A 21076-nucleotide genomic window follows, 5' to 3' on the forward strand; every position below is an offset into this window, starting at 1 on the left:
AATAACGTAGCCACAAGTGAAGGTGATTGTTGGACGGGCATCTGTGTGTTTGGATGACATGAATGCTGACTGTGACTGACCCGGTTGCTGCGTCTCTGTACCATCAACATCATTGCAGTGCAGTATCACTCCGGTCCTCCTAGGTGTCCTCTCCTGAGTGCAATTAATATTGTATGAAATAAGGCAAAGCTTTGCTGACTTCTTGAGTTTAGAATAATTTGTTGTAACAGACATTATTTATATGCACTTGTGTGTTTTTCCTTTATTTTCACGTGTGGGAAATAACGCATATACAGGCGGATGCTCTTCATGCCAGATGCTTGTGCTGACGATTGTGAACTGGTTCCATGTAGATTTTAGAAGTGTCTCAGTTCTGTGTATATTGCAACCAATTTAAAAATAAATATGGGATATCTCAAGCTTAATAGTGTCATGTCCCTTTTCTATTTTGTAGTTGATGCCTCTTTTCACAGTGTTATGAAGCAGCAATTAGGAAATCGGTTGTTCCTGCAGGGGACTGCTCCAGTCTCCGCTTGTGGTGGCTGATTACGGCCTGAAAGCGAGTGGTCAGGACAAGCAGGCGGAGGAAGGATAGATGGACGGATGAAAGACCGATGAGGGATGAATGTGAGAGGTGGGGGTGGGGCACTTGTGATTAGCCTGGGGTTGATCCTTTGGGAGCAGATGGTGAATGGTGGCTTACCTAGATGCCTTGAGTCCAAGCAGTTAGCATGTGGCCACATTGCAAGAAGTAACGCTGGACTTGAAGAGGAGCGTGAAGCGGGGGTTAATTAGACAGAACCACAGCAGACAGGTGAGCAAAACGACCCAAATTGTGCTATACTAACCTACTTCATGATAATGGTTTGCCAGTATAATTGTGAAAGCCTCCTCTCTGTCTGGAGATCCAGGTGTGGTGAGACTGTGGCCCTGACTAGACTACAGCTCCTCACCATTCATAGATTTTGAATGCAATGTTTTTGCTGTTTCATCTCATCTCACCTGCTGCTGCTGCTCCTCTGACTACCAACTCTGAGAAAGATACATTTGGTCTTTACTTAAACTGTAGTCTGGCCTCCTATAAAAGCTTTTATTAACCATACCTCACAGATTGGTATCCCATCTGGACGAGACGATGTTGCTGGGCGGCGCTGCTGTTGTGCTGCTGCTCTGCGTGCACCATCTGCATGGCTCTGCGCTTCCAGCCGTGTCCTCCTATGAGTTCACCGCCTACAGGATGCAACAGTACAACTTGGCACAGCAGAAGCATGGTAAGATCCGGCTGAGCGCCAAACGCTTCCGCAAGTCAAATGTGGAGCAAATATTCAGAAAGGAAGGTTGAAAGAAGGAAGTATGTAAGATTTTTTTTTAATATTTTTGGGAACAGCTAGACGTTTAGTTTTTTTTGGGGGGGTCATTACACTTTTCGAAGAAATTGTCCTTATTCCACCTTTTTTTGTGGAAGAGTTAACTTTTTGGGCAGATGTATAGTTTATTGGTATTTTAAAATACCTCCCCCCCACCTATAGACCTGTGCTCTTTGTAAGGCCATCAGTCCAGTGTTTCTCCCTGTATTTCTAAAAACATGATTTAAAACAGATACATTAATATAAATAACCTCCACATTAGTCATATAATTGTCTCAACAGATAACTGCTTGACTTGATTTCTATTGACTATATTCGCTGGTGAGAGTTAATCACTTTGCTAAATGCTTTTATGGTTTAAAGTAAGATAAAAACTGCTGCCAAACAACAATCAAAGAGTTTAGAATCATCTTTCTGCCTGATCTGCTTTGCCGTGTCTCTCTTGCTGAGGCTGCCGTGGAGCTATTGTTGTGGCCGAAGCGCGCTCAGGAGACGAGCCGGCGCTGACCCGCCGCTGTGTCATCATGAGGGTCGAGGACTTCACTGCTGAGAAGTACTTTGAGGCCCACAGACAAAATGCTGCTGCTGTATTGATCCTGCTGCCCAGAAATATCTCCAGCATCCCTCACGACACTGTACAGGTAATCTAAGGAGAAGAAGCAAAGATCACATATACATCAGACACTAGCTATGCAGCTGCCTCAGGACTTCACATCATTATAAAACAGGCCGTTACATAACATGCAAACCACAGGGAAATGAACAGAAAAGATGGAAGAAATGAGGATTTCAAGCAGTTTTGAATCAGTGACGCAATTATTTTTTCCTTCAGTCCTTCATGGTGAGTGAGAGCGAGGCCTTGCAGAAGGAGACGCTAATCCCAGTGTACGTCGCACCTGAAGATGAACAGCTGCTTTACATGTACGATGAGGTCAAGCAGGCTGCAGCCACACGGACCTCATCCATATTTGTCAGAGGTAACACTTCCAGCCAGGCCCGGTTCTACGAGGGTGCATAAGCATGCATTGCACCCTCAGTTTATGTGTTTGCATGCTCAGTTGAAAAGACGGAAAAAAAAAACTGACAAAACCTCAAAATCTTACCAGGAATATTTGTCTTATTTCTAGTTAAAATGTCTCATTTTTAGTCAAGAAATCTTATTACACTTAAAACAAGAGTAATTACCAGAAAAATAACTTGTTATTTGACAATTTTCACCTGTTTCAAGTCAATTTTCACTTGAAATAAGTAGAAAAATCTGCCAGTGGAACAAGATTTATCTTCTTATTACAAGCAAAAAAATCTTGTTCCACTGGCAGATTTTTCTATTTATTTTAAGTGAAAATCTACTTGAAACAGGTGAAAATTGTTCTTTTTTCCAGTGATGAGTCTTGTTTTAAGTGTAATAAGATTTTTTTAGACTAAAAATGAGCCATTTTAACTAGAAATAAGACAAATATTCTTGTTAAGATTTTGAATTTTTGCAGTGTAGATTGTCTGATGGGTGAGGTAGCCCAGACTAAATGTAGCATTTTCTTTGTTCTGCAGCAATATTGCTGCAATAAAGCATTTGAAATACACTTGAAATATTCTTGTTTTACTAGTATCATTCCGCTTGAAATTATGGGAAAATGCATAATTTAGTGTTGAATAACGTGCCAGGCATGTGCACCCCCTCTGATCTGAGATGCAGCCCTACTCATCATTTTCTAGAACCGGCCCTGCTTCCAGCAGGAGACGTTAATGAGCCGAACGGTGAACAGTCTAGCAAAATGTGATGAGGAAGCCCTTAGAAATCATCAGAAATGGACCAGAATTGCAAAATGGACACAACATTTGTAGTTAAATGATTGTAATAGACAAAATATAAAATGAAAAGAAAGGAAAACGACCTTTACTGAATAAGATGTGTTTTCACACCTCACAGTCCTTCGGAGTATGGTCACGGCAACCGCTTTTCAAATGTTGGTGGGCAACAATGCAGCCATTAAGGCCACCACGGACCACTCCATAATCACCCTGGAGGTAAGTGTGGGACATAATACATTTTTCCCCACACAGCAGGAGCAAAAAGCGTCACGAATCCTTTTATAGTTTCCAAACAGAATTCTTTGGACGCTTCTTTTGATTGCTCCTGGTCTCTGCAATATTGCATCGTGTATTGCAGGGGGCGCTTCCTGGAGCAGGAGAGGATGCACCCACCATCGTCATCACTGCCCACTATGACTCTTATGGACTAGCCCCAGTGAGTCACATCCAAAATTACCTCGTCTGAAAGTTCAAAAATTCCTGGTGTGTCGGTGCACAGTGGCCTCATGCAGGGACATGTTTGTATGTAACACAGTGGTTGTCATATGGAGCAGACTCCAATGGAAGCGGCGTCACCATCCTCCTGGAGCTGGCGCGTCTCTTCCAGAAACTTTACAGTAACTCCAGCACCAGACCACCGTGAGTTCCAAAGTACCTTCAAATTTATGAAATCATGCACTTTTATAGTTGTTGCACTGATCTGAAAATGACAACCCAACGTGAATATACACACCATAACCTTAATGATATACTATATATTTTTTTGATGTTTTAGATTCAATTTAATGTTCTCCTTAACTGGAGGGGGAAAATATAACTTCCTTGGCACTAAGAGATGGATTGAGGAGAATCTGGATCATGCTGGTGAGTTGTCACCTTTCCGCTAAGCACAAGGAATGTATAGCCTCATGTATGTGCTAACACGGACTCCAACACGAACTGCCCTGTTTTTATGGAAGCCAAACATTTCTCCTGCAGAGTCCAGCCTGCTCCATGACAATGTGGCTTTTGTTCTGTGTTTGGATACACTGAGCAAAGGTGATGAACTGTACATGCATGTGTCCCGCCCTCCTAAGCCTGACACTCCCATTCACTCTTTCATTCAACAGCTGAAGGAGGTAACTCGCATAATTCTTTCTGCATGGGCAAGCATGCGTGTCTTAAACAGTACAGATGGTGTGTGGAACTTCTTTTATTATTATTTCTTTCCTTCTTTGCCCTCCAGGTGGTTTCCTCCAGATTTCCCTGGGTAAAGGTAGGATTAGTTCACAAGAAAATCAATCTTGTAGAGTCCACGGTAGCCTGGGAGCATGAGCGCTACAGCCTACGCAGGATCCTTGGCTTCACTTTGTCTCATGTGGAAGATCCCAAATCTGAGCTCCGTGGTTCTATACTAGACACCATGTAAGCACAAATTCTGCTTATGGCTCTCACTGTTACATGTACGTCTCAATTGAAAGGTATGGCCATGGAAAGATGATTAGGTCATGTGACTATCACCTCATAGGTCACAAGTGGATCTCAGAAAACTTAAACGTAACAGCATTATCGTAGCAGAAGCGCTGGCGCGGTACATGTACAATCTCTCTGACAAGGTATGTCTCCTTACTCACAACCACAAAAAATCTAAATCATCCCCTGATCTGGTTTTATAGAATGTTTTGGTGTAATTACTTTGTGTTCAGGGCTCACCAAGGGATGTGCAGGTTTTTAAGGGCCAGTTGGTAAGTATCATGTTCTAACAGCCATCGTGCTGCCCCCTGGTGGTAGATTATAGACCCTACACATTATTTAGATCGACATCGATACTGTTGTTGATGTTGGTATAACTCCAGCTAGAAATAACCTCTTTTTTGAATTATTTTAAACAGACAGAAAGAAACCATTTTAAAAAGTGACAGCTTGATGACGCTCAATTCCAAACAGTTTCCTTTTCATAAATGTGGATATTTATGTAGTATATATTATATGTTGAGAGGGATAGTTATAATTATGTAATATATGTTATATATTTATTATGTATGTAGCATATATATATATATATATATATATATATATATATATATATATATATATATATATATATATATATATATATATATAGGGATATTTATGTAGTTTATATAGTGTATATTTATATAGATTTATATAATATTTGTATTTTTTATATTGATATGGATAATTATGTAGTAATAGGCATGTTTACGTAGTATTTATATAGACTATATTTATATGGATATTGTGAAGTAGATATAATAATAGCAATAATGTAAATTCATAGAGTTATAACGGGGTAGGAACTAGGAAAAAGTGTATACTTCTTCCTACTCCCTTTTCGAACCTATGTGCATATGAAGATGTTACTGTTTATTTTTATTTTTTATATACATGTTGGAAATTCATTCATTCATTCATTCATTCATTCATTCATTCATTCATTCATTCATTCATTCATTCATTCATTCATACATACAGTAAATGATGCTACAGTAGATAATTGACACCTTCTTCTGTCTGAGAAACCACATCTATGTCCTCAATTTAGGACTTTCAGGACAGTCGTTTGTCCAGTTTAATGTCCTTCTTGACGTCAATCCCTCGGGCTGCCCAGCTGCTGGACAAGGAGCCCAGTCAAGTCCTGCTGGTCAACTCACTGGAGCATGAGTTCAAACGTTATCTCCAGCAGGTCCACAGACACACCTTCCGTCAGGACAAGAGGTGATATTTACCGTCAGCTTGTCAATGCGCCTGATTGTGCTGAAGGAAGAACTAAAAGGCTCTAACGATAAGGAATATTTCTTCTTCCAGGGACCCTGACATCACTTTTTTTGATCAAATGAACCAGCAGATCGTCATGTACAGGTAAATATCTCAGCTTCTGCAGCTCTGATGCATGTGCTGAATGCAATGAGACATCAGGACCTTCACGAATCTTTTCTTCTAGGGTGAAGCCAGCAGCATTTGATCTCTTCCTGGGCGGCTGCATCGCTGCGTATTTGGGGATTGTTTATTATACAATTCAGGTCTGTTAATTTACTCTTCATATTCTGAATCTCTAGAAAAACTGCACTGCATTATATGTGCGGTGATGGGATGTATTTAATATATGTACTTTCTTTTTTGCATTGTCACTACATCTTGGAGATATTTTATCTTTTACTTCACAAGAACTTTAGTTTCAGGTTACTTCACATATCTTCAATTAATCAGTTCGCCCACTGACCACAAATATGCAGCTGTTTCAGTCTTTTGAACCCTTGTCACCATGTTTCTCAGGATTATAAGAATTTTTGATTCATAGAGAAAATAAATGTAGGTACAGTTGGAAACAGATTCAAAGTGAGTTCCATCTCAACGTAAATCCTACTTTTACTTTAATGCATGGATAATCCTCATCTTATGATGATGAGTATAAATAGTGCAGTAGACTAACGCCACTTGTACGTTGTGGCATTAGAACATATCCAAAAATATCTTCTATATCACTGAATACATGTTTTATATTGTTTCAAAATACTAATATTTAGGAGGTTTAGAGAAAAGATGCACAAAGCTTACATTCTCTCTTGACTCTTTTACAGAACTTGGGGTATCTTTACACAAAACTGAAAGCGGCTGTGAAGACCAAGCACCAGAAAGCGTCGTAAGTCTGCAGATACTGAGCTCAGGACAACGGCTGTAAAGACCAACATGCACATGCTGGATGTTCACTTCACTGGCTACAGGGTGGATGAAATCATTTCAACATGAATGTTTTCAGTGTGTATGCATATGATTTTAAAGATGCTTGTGATTTTTATATTATACAAACTCTAACTGTGAAAGTTACTTGGATGAACAATAATTTGTTGTTTGTAATGAAGAGAAATAAAGAATGAGTGTGTTTTGGAGGCTGGGAGCATAAAGCATGACTTGGATGTGATTTGAGCCCCTGTGAAAGACATTTCTGTGACATCATTGTGATGACACCACATGTCTCCCTGTTCTGCATCTGTTGACATGGATTCACCCGGGATTCACGTGGCTTTCAATTGAGGCCCAACCACTGCAATGGATGAGCAGGCAGTCACTGTCACAGATAACTCAGTGAGAGAACCAGAGACACAATGGCACCCCAACCACACTTGGTGAATTATTAATGCTCCTGTTGTATGCTGACCATGAATAGAAGTGATGGATGGTGGATTTGATGGTACTGTACATCCTTAAGGGTCAAGTTCTTCCACTCACTTCTTCCAATTCAACAAATCTGTAATAAAAACGTTTTAAATACAAGGGAGCTAAACGCCTAGCTGGGCCTCTGTGTTTGAGATCTGCATCAGCTCTGCGAGAGGCGGGTCAAGGACAGTGACCCCAGGTATGTGTGTCTCAGCAGGGGGCTTGGAGTCCAGGGGGATTATTGGCTGAGTGCTCAGGTGGCACAGAGTTGTTCTGCTTCAGCTAGGTTGGTCTGAACTTGTCCCAACAGCCTAGATTCATCATAATGATAACAGCAACAGGTTAAAGTCTGATCTGTTTGATAGTTGTTAAAGATCCATGCAGGATGTGTGTGGCTGCAGGAAGATAAATAATACATTGTGACGCAGTAAGTAATCCATAGAAGTAAACAGGTGATGCTCAAAACCCTGCAACAATAAAACCCATGCATATTAGATTTAGGTTTCTCAAAAATGGTAAGAGGAGTTGCACAGATAGGGGGAAGGGGTGGAGCTTACAGTTGACGGCGAGGAGAACGATCCTGCATGACTTTCAGGTAGATTGGAGACAGGTTGTGGAAAAGAAAATAGATAGTCAGTTAGTGAACATGGCTCCCCAGCTCTACATCACGATGTACAAAGAGCAGTTTGCCCCTCCTGGCAGAGTGAAACGAACAGAGCTTCGACCAACCTCAGCAAACCGCAGGAACAACCCTCAGCCACGGCCGGTAAGATGCAAAACCTTCTGTGTCACCTGCATGAACTATGCTAAGTTGGTCCAACTGGTCCCAACAGGGGACATGGTTCACACAGGCACACAGGCACACATAGACTCCTCCTAATGAAGCCATAATAAGGTGTCTTATTAACTTTAAGGTCTAAGTCTTGATGTTTACATTTCTGTATGCATGGTGAAAGCAGTGTCCCATATATTATTCAGCCCTTCCTTCATGACTGTTCAATCACTCAGTAAACTCAGTTAAGAGGTTGTGTAATTCTCTATACTACAGGACAAGAAATACATAATCGTAGTAATAATAATAATATAACTCATACAGAGAGCAAACCAAATATTTATATTAACTTACGTTTTTTTCACATTTCTTTTTTCCTTAGTGTTATTGTTGGCAGAATTCAGTGAAAACTTTGAAAAGTTGAGAAAGTGTTGCACAAACTTATGTGGTATTTTAAAATATGAAACATTGCTTTTTTGTACAGTTTTTTGCTAAATGAGATGTCCATGTAACAATAAAATGTGTGTTTATATGTATGTGTGTATATGTAAAACATATATTCAGTCAATTTTCATTTTGCAAAAAAGAGCCATAAGTATAATCAGTAGAAAACGATATAGAGATCCAACAAATCCATTATTCCTTCAGTTACAATTGTTGAAATTTCATGAATTAGTAGATTATGTTTAAAGCTCATAAGAAAACTGTACCAATCAACATTCAGAAAAGATTTGAAAAAAGAGAAAGCAAGTATAACTTAAAAGGAACAGAGATCTTTAATTGATGGCACGTTGTGTTTCTGTGAAAGGAATCAGTTTATGGAACAATCTGAACAAAGAAAACAAAGAATCCAAATCAAACATTACATTCAAAAGAACAATTAAAGCCAAAATGTTAAGGAAATATAATGAAATATGTTAGTTACGTTTGATTGACATACCCATTGTCATGAAAGGTACAAACATTGTTTGTTATTGTTGAATGGTATTAACTGAATTGTAACTTGGGAATTAAAAAGGAATGTGACTTTCTGTGTTGGCCGGCGGCTATTTTACTTTAGTTTTTTATTTACTTTATTGTTGTTTTTTTTACATTTTTTAATTTACATTCTTTGTAAATAGATTTCTCGGGAAAAAGGGGCAGATTAAATAAGATTCTTCTTCTTTCTGCTCCCCTTCATTCACAATATAGGAACGTTTGTGTTTATATTAAATTGTTTGTTGTTTTATTTTATCAATGAATGAAATAAAGAATAAATAAATAAAAAATAACAATAATCAACCTAAATGTGAACATGCAACAGAAATAGTGCTCAGTGCGCACAAAAGTCTGTATATTCAGCACGTTTTTTGTTTGTTTTTTCTTGTAGTATTTCTGCCTATATGTACCTATTTTCATTGCCCTTCCAGGACTTTCTGTTTCCCCGCAGAGTTCAGTCCAACTATGGGCCAACACGTGCCCCCTCGCATCCGCTGCCCCCCGTGGACTCCTGTCCTGTCCTCCCCCCCGTGAGACATCTCTCCTTTCACAGTCCTGCTACAGCCCGAACACACAACTCTCAGCACGCACTGATTCCAGGCCGCCCGCAGCGCATGCCTTCTGTTACTGCAGCCCCGCCGCAAGTGCTGCCCTCTGCTGGCAGAAAGCAGAACCTACAGCTCAAACAGTCTGCCGCTGACGCTGAAATTCAGCTTCATTCATCTTCAGAGAACCCCCAAAGGTAATGAATGAATGAATGAATGAATGAATGAATGAATGAATGAATGAATGAATGAATGAATGAATGAATGAATGAATGAATGAAGTTTATTCAATCATGACAACACAAAAAAACAACACAACGCCAAAAAACATTGTGCACAGCATTGACATTTCACACAAAACCAATAATCATGTGTTGAACAATGACTGAAAAGGCATAGCAAACTCCTTATAAAAGCCTATCCTATATTACCAACTTTCTTTTTTTGGCTACCAACCTCCAGAAAAGTAAAGAGACAATAAAAAAAGCAAAGAAACAACAGAAAAGCAAAGAAACAACAAAAGGCAAAGAAACAACAGAAAAGCAAAGAAACATTAACAGATAGAATGGAATAGAATAGAATAGAATAGAATAGAATAGAATAGAATAGAATAGAATAGAAGACTTTATTGATCTCCCAGAGGAGAAATTCAATCGCACTTATAAGCTTCAAAAATAGCTTCAAAAATAGCTTTACAAACCATTTTCTTAAAAATCAAAAGAGAATGACATGTTTTTAAATTTATGTTGGCATCATTCCAGAATTTAACTCCAGTAATGGAAACACATCTCCTTTTCATACCTTTTTTAGCTTTTTGTACAGTAAAATTGTAGACACCTCTAAGATTATACGGAGTCTCCTGAATTGAAAAAAACCTCTGTATTGAGTCGGGGAGCATTTTTGATTTTGCTCTGAACATAATTTGCATGGTTTTATAATAAAACAAATCATTAATCAGTTTAACATATGGCTCAACGTGAACTATAAACACACAGTGACTTGGATGTACCGTCTTTGCAGGAGAATGAATAACCTGGGGAACGTATATGCACTCTCACCACTGCAACGCAGGTTAGTGAACCACTTTTAAAAGGTTTTTGAGGTTTCAGAACCTTTAAATCATTGGAGTTACTAAATACTACTGAATGATCCTATAAGACAATTAATGGAATAACACTTATTTTAACAGGCAACAAACAGGACCTCATCTTCCAACAAGACCCCAAACAAGTAATCTTCCAGCATCTCCTCACTGCTTTCCTCGGACACAACAGCGCAGGTGCTGCTCTCATAGCACCCCTGGCTTACACACTGATACAAATATTGTGCTTGATCTACTTAAAAAAAAATAAGTCAACTTTTTGCATGAGATTATTATGTAGATCAAGAAAGACTTTTCTTTGTATAAACCACTTAATTTTTTGTATGTAAATAATACATTTTGCAAGTACAGTCAACTTAATTGTGTTAAGTTTACTTTATTTATCATCTTTCCTTGCAAATGAATTTTGTACATACTAAAAATTAAGTAGTTTATACAAAGACTAGTCTTTCTTGATTTACATAAAAATCTCATGCGAAAAAGTCGCCTTAAATTTTTTTAAGCGGATCAAGCAAGATATTTTTTTACTGTGGTGTTCTACTTAAACAAATAAAGCATGTTTCATCTAAACGTTGGTCAATCTGTCCAATAGATTAAAATTGTTAAAGGAAAAGTAAATATAACAAGATCATTGCTTGTTGTTTGTGTGTAAATTAAAAGATTGTCTGGAATTACATAAATACTGCTTGTTAAGGAAAAAATGCACAATGTATTGTTTTTGAACAAATGCAGATTAAGTTCAAAACTAGATGTATTCATGTAAACTCAACAAACTTCATTTTAAATTGTTAATATCACAGATTTAAACATGTTATATTTGCATGCGCTTAGATTTATTTTTTTCATGCAGGTGCACGTTCACTGGCGTGTCATCTTTTTGTGTGATCAATGATAGCCACTGAGGTCTAATTTTAGCTCCTGTGGTTTCTCAACAGTGGTTGCTACAGCTGCTTCCATGTTGTGCGGGCTTACCAAGCTGGACACTACATCATTCACCCGGAGTTTGTGTCTGAAAGTCTCTATTAGGACTGCTGGAGCTCTGGCTTTCTACATTCATTTATATACACAATGAGGGAATGTTATTTATTGTTTGCCTCTCTGCTATTGTATTTATAGTGTAAGCTGCACTCTCACAGCTGTTACAAACAGCAGGGAATCTTCTACTGTTCAGTGCTGAATTAGTTGCAAAGATCTTCCATTAAGAAGGCATTTGATGATCAAACCAGAAGAGCAGAGGCCCGAGGTCTGACAGTATTTTAATCTATTAGACTGATAATCTTGCATGTATAGTACCATGGAAAATGAAGAAAGGGTTAAGGGCAGTACCAGACATGGATGTTTCACTGACAATGAGCAAAGTTGGCATTCACAAGATTGTAATAAAGTTCTTTAATGAATGTACTTTTTTGTTAGTTTTTGTTGACTAAATCATTAATAGTTAAATCATAAAATGGATTTGAAGATAAACTTGTAGAAAATGCCAGCTGACAATATTTCTGAATGACTCTGCCAGGTCCTCGATGTTGTGCTTTTTTCTTTTTGCTCTTCTTGTTTAACAATATCAGCAACATTGTAGGCTGATGGTAATGGTATTGGGCTCAAAACGAAAATCTATAAAGCAACTTTACAGCCTGCAACACTTAGCAGGAACAACCCCTAATTTACACCCTGCACAAGACACATCTATCTCAGCTGAATGGTATTGCAGATTGTTACTATTAATTATGGCGATTATTAACAAACTTGTCTTCAAACGTAGTTAAATTAGTTGACCTAACAAAAAAAACTTCAGATGAGTGGAAGATTTACTGCCTTTGGGACATTGTGTGTGTGTGTGTGTTTTAACCTGGATCTACAATCCTCCTTTGGTTCATCTCTGTTTATAGCTTGGCTCTTCCATACAGACAGGAATGAGTGGTGCTTTCCTCTGACATTTGTCCAGTTGCCAATAGATCTCTATAAAAGTCTTACAGAGACACAAAAACTTAAGATGTTGCATTTTGGGAGAGGATCTTCAATTTCTTTTCTTTAAGAAACACTTTCTTGTGATTTTTGGGCAGTTGTCATTGTTAACTGGTTATTTTCCGTTTAGATTAAATAAAAAAAATTGGTACAAATGTGGTGTAGAAGAGAGGATATGAAGAACGGGAAAGACAAAGGATGGTTGACCATCTCTGCAAAATTTGAATTGTAGCCTACTATAAAGCGAAAGCATTGCAAATTATAAAAAGAGATTGTTTCAAAATCTGACCTCCCACTTTTTTCCACAAATACTAAAGTAAACAGATTACAATATTCAATAGGCTGGTTCATGCAGCAAAACATTTATCTAGTAATTTATTAAAATATATTTGTGTTGAAGTTGTGGTGGACAGATATGTTTAGCAACTGTTTATGAGGAGCAGAAACGGACTAAGACATGATTTTGGAGGATTTAGTCCCGCAATATGTACATAAAATATCATTATGTTAAAACACAGTGTCAGCCACAGATAGATAGTGAGCTTCATTTAAAGCATGCAAAACATGGCTTGTCTGTCGTAAAGAAGTGAAAATACACAACACATATCTCAGGTCCGCAAGTTAATATGTAGCTTTTTTACTCTCTTTTCTACGGAAGAGTATTAGGGCCAGGCAGGAGAAAAATAAAAATAATATTTTAGAGGAGGAAGATTTTTTTTTCATTATGCACTTTGAGAAAAAAGTTGAAATGTCGAGAATAATGTTGAAATACAATTTCGGGAAAAAAGTCGAAATGTTGAGGAAAAAGTCAAAATTTTGTGAATAAAGTTGAAATGTTGAGAAAAAAGGTGAAATTTCGACTTTATTCTTGAAATTGTATTTCAACATTAATCTCGACATTTCAACTTTTTTCTCGAAATTGTATTTCAACATTATTCTAGACATTTTACGGAAGCACGTTGCATTCACTTGAGAAAAAAAAAATCTGCTCTGTTTTTCTGAATTAACGAAATACCTCGCATCATGCAAGAAGCTGTCATTCACATGAGAGCTGGATTTTATGGAAGCAAACATGTTCCGCCTGTCCAGTGTAATCCAGTTTTATTTTGATTTTGGTTTGAAACATTGGGAGATACTCTTATTGGCCCGGTTTCCCAGATCAGTTAAGTAGTTCTTAACAGTTAAGTAGTTCTTTCACAGGCTCCTTAAGATGGTTTGAAAGAAGTCTTTCGCTGTTAAGAACTACTTAACTGATCTGGGAAACCATTATCTTTAAGTTATATAGATAGCATTGTTATTAGTTTGTCGACTTTGCGCAGGCACCTCAGGACTTTGCGGTTGTTCAGACGAAAAGCCCATTTTGATCTGCTGGACATTATCTCGTTAATTTAGAAAAAACAGAACAGATTTTTTTTTTTATTAAAATTTTATCTCGTTAATTCAGAAAAACAGAGCAATTTTTTTTTCTCAAGTGAATGCAATACGCTTCCGTAACATTTCGACTTTTTTCTGGAAATTGTACTTCAACATTAATCTCGACATTTTGACTTTTTTCTCGACATTTCGACTTTTTTCTCGAATTGCACAATAAAAAAAAATCTTCCCCTCTCAAATATTTTTTCTCCTACATGGCCCTAATGCTCTTCCGTACTTTTCTTTCTGATTCAACAAACAGGGATGTGATTTTTCCTGCTGTGTTTCTCTGAAATAGCGGGTGTAGTTTGTAAAGTAAAGGACTACATTTCCCGTGGTTCCGCGCGGCCGAGGCGGAGCCGCCGACTCCCTGCTCCTCTTCTCGAGAGCGTGAACTCAGCTGCTGCAAACAAAGTTACACCTTGTACTTTTAAGGAGACCGTGGCTGACCGGTAGGAAAAACCTTTTTATTTTTTTCGAAAAAAAAAAAAGAGAAAAGAAACCTGAATTTAGACAGGCATTAGTTTAGTGTTCGCTGCGTGCGCAGATTCGCTGTTGTTTTTCCCCACCGTTAACTTTCTCTCGGCACCTCAGAGGCGCAAAACAGCTCAGCTACAGTTTCTGCACATCGATCACTGAATGTGGAAGCTGAGCACGCATTTTCTTTCTGGCATTAAATTATTTTCTTTCTTATTAGTGAAGATGTTAGTGCACTAAAGATAATTTGAAAATGACCCCCCCACCCCCTCTCAGTTGAACCAAAAGCGGGAGAAAAATGTTCCTTTATTTAATTATGCAGATGTAACATGCTCCCTGCACGTAAATATACACATTTATTAACCGCGGGGACATAACCATAGTTGGCGAGCTCGACCCTCTGCCCTCAGACACGTTTCAGGAGAAGCAGCTGGCAGATAAGAGCACACTGACTGCATCAGCACTCCACTGTTTATTTTTCCCCAAAGTCAGATAACAGATCATCTGAAACAGCAGATATGAACCCCCGTGATCATAGTACAAACACGAAAAGGCCTCACTCAGACACTTTCTGTAACCCAAAGCCTTAACTGTGAAGCCACAGCATACAGGAGAAATGAGTAAACTGTGTAATATTCTGTAAGACACTAGGTGTTGTACTGTTTTTTATTTTATTTTTTATTTTGGCTGCTTAAAACATAGTTTATAAAATATTAATGGATTATTTGTGTTCTTTTTTTTCTAATGGAAGACATTTACCTTCCCAGATTGTGGACATAGTACTGGATTTTCCAATATTTAATAAAAGTACTTAATTAACAGACAAAAAAAGGAACTATTAAAAGCAATCATAATTGAAGCATTAACTTCTCAATATCGACTTCCCACATCTAATGCAGGTTGCCGCTCATGCCATTATTAAACAAACAATTAAATAAAAAGAATTGTAATGTCTATACATTTATTCATTTTATTACTTTCCCGGTCAATTCTTGAGTCCAGCAGCTTGTGCGGCGCTCCAGAGAACCAACAGTTACTTTAATTGATTGTTAATTGATGGTGGACTTGTTATCACTTTGGTTGATGGAGAAAAACTATATAGTGTGATTGAACAGAGAATTAATCAATTAAATTGCTACAGAATTACCAGCATTTTTTACTATTGATCCCAGTGCAGAGCAAAGGGGTCAGTAGGAACTTGTCAGCACGCAGGCAAGCTGGAGAGGACTTAACTGCCCTCATGAATCTGTCTTGGTTAACTTAGCCCAAATCACCTAACGTATTATTTTCCCTCTCATATCCTGTTCTCTGCGTACAGTCAAAATGGATCCATGTCTTTTCCCTTTTTCTTGGATTTTTTGCCAGAGTAGTCACAGTTGAGTGTCCAGTTTGTTTAGTTGGGCTTGATGGAACGCACCGCTTAGTATTCTTTCCTTTTCCCTCCTGGCACTAGCAGAGTTTAAGGCTGAAATCCCCTTTTCTGCTTCTGTTTACTTCCTTACATACAAATGAGTCCTCTTTCAACTCAGCTCGTAAATAGGAGTCACTGCTGAAAACATCCACTCATTCGTTTTATGGGCAATTGGCAGTAGATTTGTTTTGTTAAATCTCAAGCATATCTTTAAAGTTTACATCTTGACAGCCTAATACCTTTAAATGCTGTGAAATCACTTTGCTTAGCAATGCAGAGTGTGTTCGACAGTGCTTGAAATATTATGGAGGCTTTGAAGTGCCAGAGAAACAAAGATGTAGAGCGCGTGTCATGTGCTTCCTGTTATCCTGCCTTTCTCCTATAGCTGAATCAATTTATTTTCGTTATTAATATTAAATGGGAGTACACTACAAAGATTGTTAGAAAGTCATAAATTGGGCACGTCTTTCCCCCAAATCCAGTTTCGAAGACTAACATTCTTTCTGGAAACCTTCAATCTTACTGTACCTACTTCTCAAAAGTTTATCTATCTTGTTGCAGGCATGCAAACAAGTGTGACGACAGGGCCAGAGTCCAACAAAAAAGCATCTTTGCTAACCGTTTTGATGATCTGTGGAGCATCACCCCGGAGATTTATCCGCTGAACCAGCACAAGTCATGTACCAAGTGGTACCAGGAGGAGCGGGGGGCACAATTACAGATGTTATCCCCAAGCAGAAACATACCAAGGACTCTCGGCCCTTAGTCGGAGCTGGAGTGATCGGCCTGGTGCTGGTGATTGCAGCTGTAACTGCCTGGTGTTACTACATAGCCTCTCTACGTAAAGCTGAGCTGCTGAAGACTCAGCTACTGGATCTGAATAAAGATGGCTACATTATTCGCAACCAGGGAGGGTCTATTGTTTTTAGGATGGATTTCAGGTTGGTTGGAGTTATTGAAATCTCATTTATTTGGTTGGATGTGAAATTAAGATGCATCAGAAAATGTACAAATTTGAATATGTGAATATTTTGTCTTTTAAAAGAAATGTAATACTTGTGTCCAGGAACAATGCACAGAAATGTATTTATTCTCAAATTTTGGCAGATCTGGGACCCTTGATTTGGACTCCTGCTCGAAAGAAGGGGAAATTCTGAGTTGTGGACGCACAACTGACAGAAAACTTAACTTCTTCATTGAGACGGTGCAACCCAAGGACACTGTGCAGTGCTACCGTGTTCGTTGGGAGGAACTGGTTCCTGATATTCCTGTTGAGCATGCCATGACCTACAAGTTTGCACATTGGTACGGAGGTGCAGTGTCAGCAATTCAGCACTGGCCTATTTCCATTTCTGGCCAACAGGCTCCGAAACCTTTTGTTACAAGTGACATTTACTCAAACCGCGATGAATTTGGTGGAATTCTGGAGAGTTACTGGCTTTCGTCCAATGCCACTGCCATCAAGATTAATAATTCTGTGCCCTTTCACCTTGGATGGAACGACACAGAAAAGACCATGTATTTTCAGGCACGCTACAATGATAGTCCCTTCAAGCCAAACCCAGGCGAGGCGCCATGTGCTGAGCTTAGTTACAGAGTTTGTGTGGGCTTGGACGTGACATCCATCCACAAGTACATGGTCCGCAGATATTTCACCAAACCCAACAAAGTACCTGCCAAAGTCATGTTTCGCCATCCCATTTGGTCGACCTGGGCAAAACATAAAACTGATGTTGACCAAGAGAAACTCTTGTCATATGCTGCCAGCATCCGAAAGCATAACTTTAACTGTAGCCACCTGGAACTGGATGACCGCTACACCAGCCGCTACGGAGATTTTGAGTTTGACCCAGTTAAGTTCCCTAACGCCTCGGACATGTTCCGAAAGCTGAAATCAGATGGCTTTCTGGTCTCCCTCTGGATTCACCCCTTTGTCAATTATGACTCTGCGAACTTCCATACGTGTGTAGAGAGGGGCTATTTTGTCCGAGAGCCTACAGGCCGGCTGCCAGCATTGGTCCAATGGTGGAATGGCATTGGTGGCATTTTGGACTTCACAAATCCAGAAGCCCGGGACTGGTTTGCCCTCCAGCTACGAACACTTCGTTCAAAGTACGGGGTAGCCTCTTTTAAATTTGACGCAGGGGAAACAAACTATTTACCATGGAAATTTAGCACCTGGGCTCCCATTCGTGATCCAAGTTTTTTCACAAGGCACTACACTGAAATGGCTATTCCCTACAATGATAGAGCTGAACTGCGCAGCGGTTACCAATCCCAGAACATATCCTGTTTTTTCAGACCAATTGACAGAGATTCTGTGTGGGGATATGAGTTGGGTCTCAAATCCCTTATTCCCACCGTGCTGACAATCAGCATTCTGGGCTATCAGTTCATTCTGCCAGACATGATTGGAGGGAATGCTTATCTAAACTGCACAGGAAAAGATTGCACATTACCCGATCGAGAACTTTATATCCGCTGGTTAGAGCTGGCGGCCTTCATGCCCTCCATGCAGTTTTCAATCCCGCCATGGGAATATGACAATGAGGTGGTTGAAATTGCTCGGAAATACACAGCCCTCCATGAAAGTATTGTAGCACCACGGGTCCTTGAGCTGGCAGGCGAGGTGATAGACACCGGGGACCCAATCATACGTCCCTTGTGGTGGATTGCCACAGGTGACGAAACGGCCTATAAAATTGACTCCCAGTTTCTGATTGGGGATGACCTCATGGTAGCTCCAGTTTTAGAGCCCAGAAAACAAGAGCGTGACATCTACCTCCCTGCTGGCCATTGGAGAAGCTACAAAGGGGAAAGGTTTGAGATCAAAGAGCCTCTGCACCTTACAGACTATCCTGTAGACCTGGATGAAATTGCCTATTTTGTTTGGGGGCTGCGAGAAGGACATTAGACTTGGTTATCTTGTGCTCCAGTTTGCCAATGAGACAAGCTTCACATTTTCATCTGTTACAGATGACATGGCAGATAGTGGGTGTGAAAGGGTTTATTTATAGAAAAGGTGTTCTGCAACAAAATCTAGACATTTTTAAGGAATTAAATTATAACACTTCTTTACTCCACAAAAGTAACATTTGCGTCATGCAGCTCCTGAAATTACCTTCTTCATTTTTCAATTAATTTAACATTTTTCAGTTGAACTAAGTGCAGTAAATTGTCATTTGAACTAGGGCCGTGTGACTTTTAGTGATCGGTCATAGTAAGTTAAATGGTATATGCAGGAGTAACGTGCAGAGGAGAGGGCTGACAAGAGTTGTGCCGCAGTATTTGTGTAAACATTTGCAGCATCAGTCACCACTGGTCATTATAAGCCAACAGTGTATTACCAGAGCCAGAAAGGCTGTGCTACCAAAATCCCAGTTTGTGATGAAATCATAATGATATTTCTTAAACCGTGTCAAATTAGTGTTTGGTGCCTGGTAAAAAGGGAATCCGCTCACAGTGAAATGCGTGCCATAAAGCTGTTATATTCCTCACTCATACAGCACTTTAAACGTTAGCTTAAGCCAAACAAATAAAGGTATGTCATTACTGTATTGCTGTAAGTGAGATGGTCGTCTATGGTAACCAACATTATCCTACTTTCCTGTAACACTCAAATGCACTATACTCTGCTGTTTGTGATGCTTTGCATTTGCTCTATTTGTGTATCTTGATATTGTATAACTGATTTTAGCCAAGACGAAGATTCTTTTTACCATCTTCTAAGTATTTAATACTCTTCCTCAGGTTACTGTTTTCTCAGGCTGTGGTGCGCTTTGAAGCATCTGGTAATTATTATTAATGCTCACTCTGAGTTCAGCTAAACAGCAAGTGTTACTGTTATTTTTTTTTTTAAATACATGGATGCCACATTAAAAGAATTAAGCTTCTCCATAACATTTTGCAATGTTTGAAATGTATAATGCAAAATGTTATGTAGAATGCAAAATGTTCAATCTAATCTTTAAGCTTTCTAATTAATCTTTGAAATGTATTACAATGAAATGAGTGATAACGTTATTTATATATTTTACAGATTAATGAAATCAGCACATTACATGGTACTATGTTGTTTTGCCATTTTGCATTTTCTGAATACCTCATTGATGCCTTTAAGTGCCATTTGTTAATAACTTCTCCGACAGTTCTTTTTCAAATTTTCTATGCATTTCATTGTCTGTGGAGATTGTTACCTAACAAGCTAACTTTATTTGCTGATTTGATTTATTATTCACTAGTTTTGGTGGATTCATTCTTGATAAAGTGTATCACAGGTTCCAGAGGGCATGGTGCCCCATGTTCTTCAAAAATAAAGTTGTTCCTGAATTTGACATGCGTAGTTGCGAACTACATCAGTTCTGGACTGAAGATTTAAGACTTGTATTTTCCACTGCCTGAGATCTCTTTTGTCTCAGAAGCCAGTTTTCATAGAGTTTTCATAAAGAGGAGTGAATAATTTGGTTTCATGACAATCATCTTTGACATCTTTTGGCTCTTGTGCTTTATTTAAAAGTAAATCTTGAAATGGGTTCTGATGGCTTTTGAACCTGCAATTTAAATGTCCTCAGAAATAAGGGTAAGACTTGTTCACTGCCCTCGACTTACTGTGTAATTTCCCCCTTTTGATATGTGTTTTTGCTTCCTGTGTTTGATCCATTAAGCTGCCTGAAGCTGACTTGTGGTTTCCAGTTGACCTCATGGGTTTTTGTTTGTGGCTTTTGACTCAGTGTCAAGACCGCATCTCTACCTATTTATAGCAGGTCTCACTTGGCATCTGTGCCCATCCCTTGAGGCTATTTTTGTCCCAGACAATTTTGCTTTATGGCTGTTCCCTGGACTCTGTGTATTTTTTTCTTTACTTTTGGTTGATTTAATTTGGTGAATCCTGACTTTAAAAAAAGAAAATCTGTAAATTGCATGTAACTAAAACTACATTAAAAGTGTATCAATCTTTGATATCCTTTGGATGAATGTATTAGAAGAAAAAAAAATGCACACACTGAAATAAAAAAGTAATAAACAAGACAAATTGTTACATTTGCAGCCAATACTGTCATTGCTGGATGGCTATCAATATTC

The 21076-nt window shown here is 38.8% G+C and overlaps 2 protein-coding genes and 1 long non-coding RNA gene across 3 annotated transcripts; all 3 read left to right on the top strand.

The window, feature by feature from the left end:
• The first annotated feature begins 684 nt into the window (after positions 1-684).
• zgc:109965 (Nicalin-1-like) lies at positions 685-8187 on the top strand. The gene is made up of 16 exons (XM_061727792.1): positions 685-814; positions 1111-1271; positions 1818-2008; positions 2200-2344; positions 3295-3392; positions 3535-3612; positions 3712-3815; positions 3952-4040; positions 4155-4294; positions 4402-4580; positions 4684-4771; positions 4862-4900; positions 5722-5894; positions 5985-6038; positions 6121-6199; positions 6758-8187. Exons 2-16 carry the CDS (start codon positions 1136-1138, stop codon positions 6821-6823), a joined length of 1659 nt encoding a protein of 552 aa, XP_061583776.1. The 5' UTR covers positions 685-814; positions 1111-1135; the 3' UTR covers positions 6824-8187.
• A 1516-nt stretch (positions 8188-9703) lies between these two features.
• On the top strand, positions 9704-10892 carry LOC133449498 (uncharacterized). The gene is made up of 3 exons (XR_009783043.1): positions 9704-9826; positions 10650-10700; positions 10819-10892. It is a non-coding gene; the product is annotated as an uncharacterized LOC133449498 (long non-coding RNA).
• Positions 10893-14468: 3576 nt separating this feature from the next.
• On the top strand, positions 14469-20420 carry myorg (myogenesis regulating glycosidase (putative)). Its single transcript, XM_061727788.1, has 3 exons — positions 14469-14558; positions 16556-16935; positions 17102-20420. Exons 2-3 carry the CDS (start codon positions 16673-16675, stop codon positions 18906-18908), a joined length of 2070 nt encoding a protein of 689 aa, XP_061583772.1. The 5' UTR covers positions 14469-14558; positions 16556-16672; the 3' UTR covers positions 18909-20420.
• Positions 20421-21076: the final 656 nt, after the last annotated feature.

The sequence above is a fragment of the Cololabis saira genome, chromosome 8 (assembly GCF_033807715.1).
Source record: "Cololabis saira isolate AMF1-May2022 chromosome 8, fColSai1.1, whole genome shotgun sequence".
Classification (NCBI taxonomy): Eukaryota; Metazoa; Chordata; class Actinopteri; order Beloniformes; family Belonidae; genus Cololabis; species Cololabis saira.